This window comes from Primulina tabacum, chromosome 1 (assembly GCF_025594145.1).
Source record: "Primulina tabacum isolate GXHZ01 chromosome 1, ASM2559414v2, whole genome shotgun sequence".
Taxonomy (NCBI): Eukaryota; Viridiplantae; Streptophyta; class Magnoliopsida; order Lamiales; family Gesneriaceae; genus Primulina; species Primulina tabacum.
Window position 1 is genome coordinate 55,825,514 of NC_134550.1, and position 1,560 is coordinate 55,827,073.

Here is a 1,560-nt window from a genome sequence, read left to right on the forward strand (position 1 = left end):
AATACTAGTATTTACTAGTTTTATGATAATTTTTGAGTCAATCACAACACTATTTTTGATATCAATTGGACAAAAAAATAATAATAATAATAATTCTTCGCAACCGCAGCAGTGGTGTGAGAAATTCTAGGTGTGGGAGTAATTTTTTTTAAGACATAAATTTTATTATAATTTCTTTAAGTCCAAAGTGTTGGATTTTTTCCTTTTCAAGAAATATATGGCTTGTTTACGAAGTTGGGCAGGATTCTGTGATATTTGTTTTACGTATTTAGAATAATTGTGCATAAAAGAGTTTTATTTTTTTCTTTAGTTTATAATGCTACAATTTGTAATTAGTGCAATTTGTAATAGATACATAAATTATTAATTGAGCACATATCAATGTACACCTGCATCGATGTTAGTTTAACAAATAGAATAACAAAATTTCAAAATTACATAGTAAAAGTAGTAATATGCATAATTTGTTATAATATTTATTTTCAATAATAGTAATGCAATTTTACTCTATTTATGTCATGATTCTAATTATATAATTTTTAAGTTGCAATGACGAACATCACCAAACTTGAATTTGAAGCACTTGACTTGACTGGAAAAAATTATTTATCATGGATTTTGGATGCCGAGGTCCACCTTATCTCTATGAATTTAAGAGATACAATAAAAGAAGGAAATGAAATGTCCCAGCAGGACCGTGCAAAGGCACTTATTTTTCTCCGTCATCACCTCAATGATGGGTTGAAAGTCGAATATCTCACTGTGAAAGAGCCACGAGAGCTTTGGAAAAATCTAAAAGAAAGATTTGACCATCAACGAACTGTAATTCTCCCAAGAGCCCGATATGAATGGATGCACCTACGGTTACAAGATTTTAAGTCCGTAAGTGACTATAACTCTGCATTATTCAAGACTAGTTCCACACTGATACTTTGTGGAGAGAAAGTCACTGATCAAGACATGTTAGAAAAAACATTCTCCACTTTTCATGCATCAAACGTGCTCTTGCAGCAGCAATATCGTGAACGTGGATTTCAAAGGTACTCTGAACTCATCTCATGCTTACTAGTTGCTGAACAAAACAATGAGCTGCTCATGAAAAATCACCAAATGCGCCCAACTGGATCCACACCATTTCCTGAAACAAATGGAACTACAATTCCTGAAGAATATGAAATTGCATTTCCTGAAGCGAATGCTAATTCCACTCAAAATCATAACAATGGACATGGACGTGAACGTGGGCGTGGGCGTGGGCGTGGCCAAAGAAGATACTATCAGCAACAAAATGGAAAGAAACATAAAACAAGCCACCAGCAGTGGAATTCCAATAATGAAGAAGCAAAGGAGAAGAGTTCCAAAGTATATGAAGAAAAATGTTATAGATGTGGAATGGAAGGGCATTGGTCTCGTACCTGTCGTACGGCAAAACATCTTGTGGATCTATACCAAAAATCAATCAAGGAAAATGGAAAAATGGAGATAAATTTTGTGGACAATGATGATCCAATTGATATAACTCACTTGGACGTCTCTGATTTCTTTGCTAATCCAGATTGA

At 33.8% G+C, this 1,560-nt stretch overlaps 1 protein-coding gene across 1 annotated transcript; it reads left to right on the top strand.

Moving 5' to 3' along the window:
* The first annotated feature begins 549 nt into the window (after nucleotides 1-549).
* On the top strand, nucleotides 550-1,560 carry LOC142513763 (uncharacterized). Its single transcript, XM_075619740.1, has one exon. It carries the CDS (start codon nucleotides 550-552, stop codon nucleotides 1,558-1,560), a length of 1,011 nt encoding a protein of 336 aa, XP_075475855.1.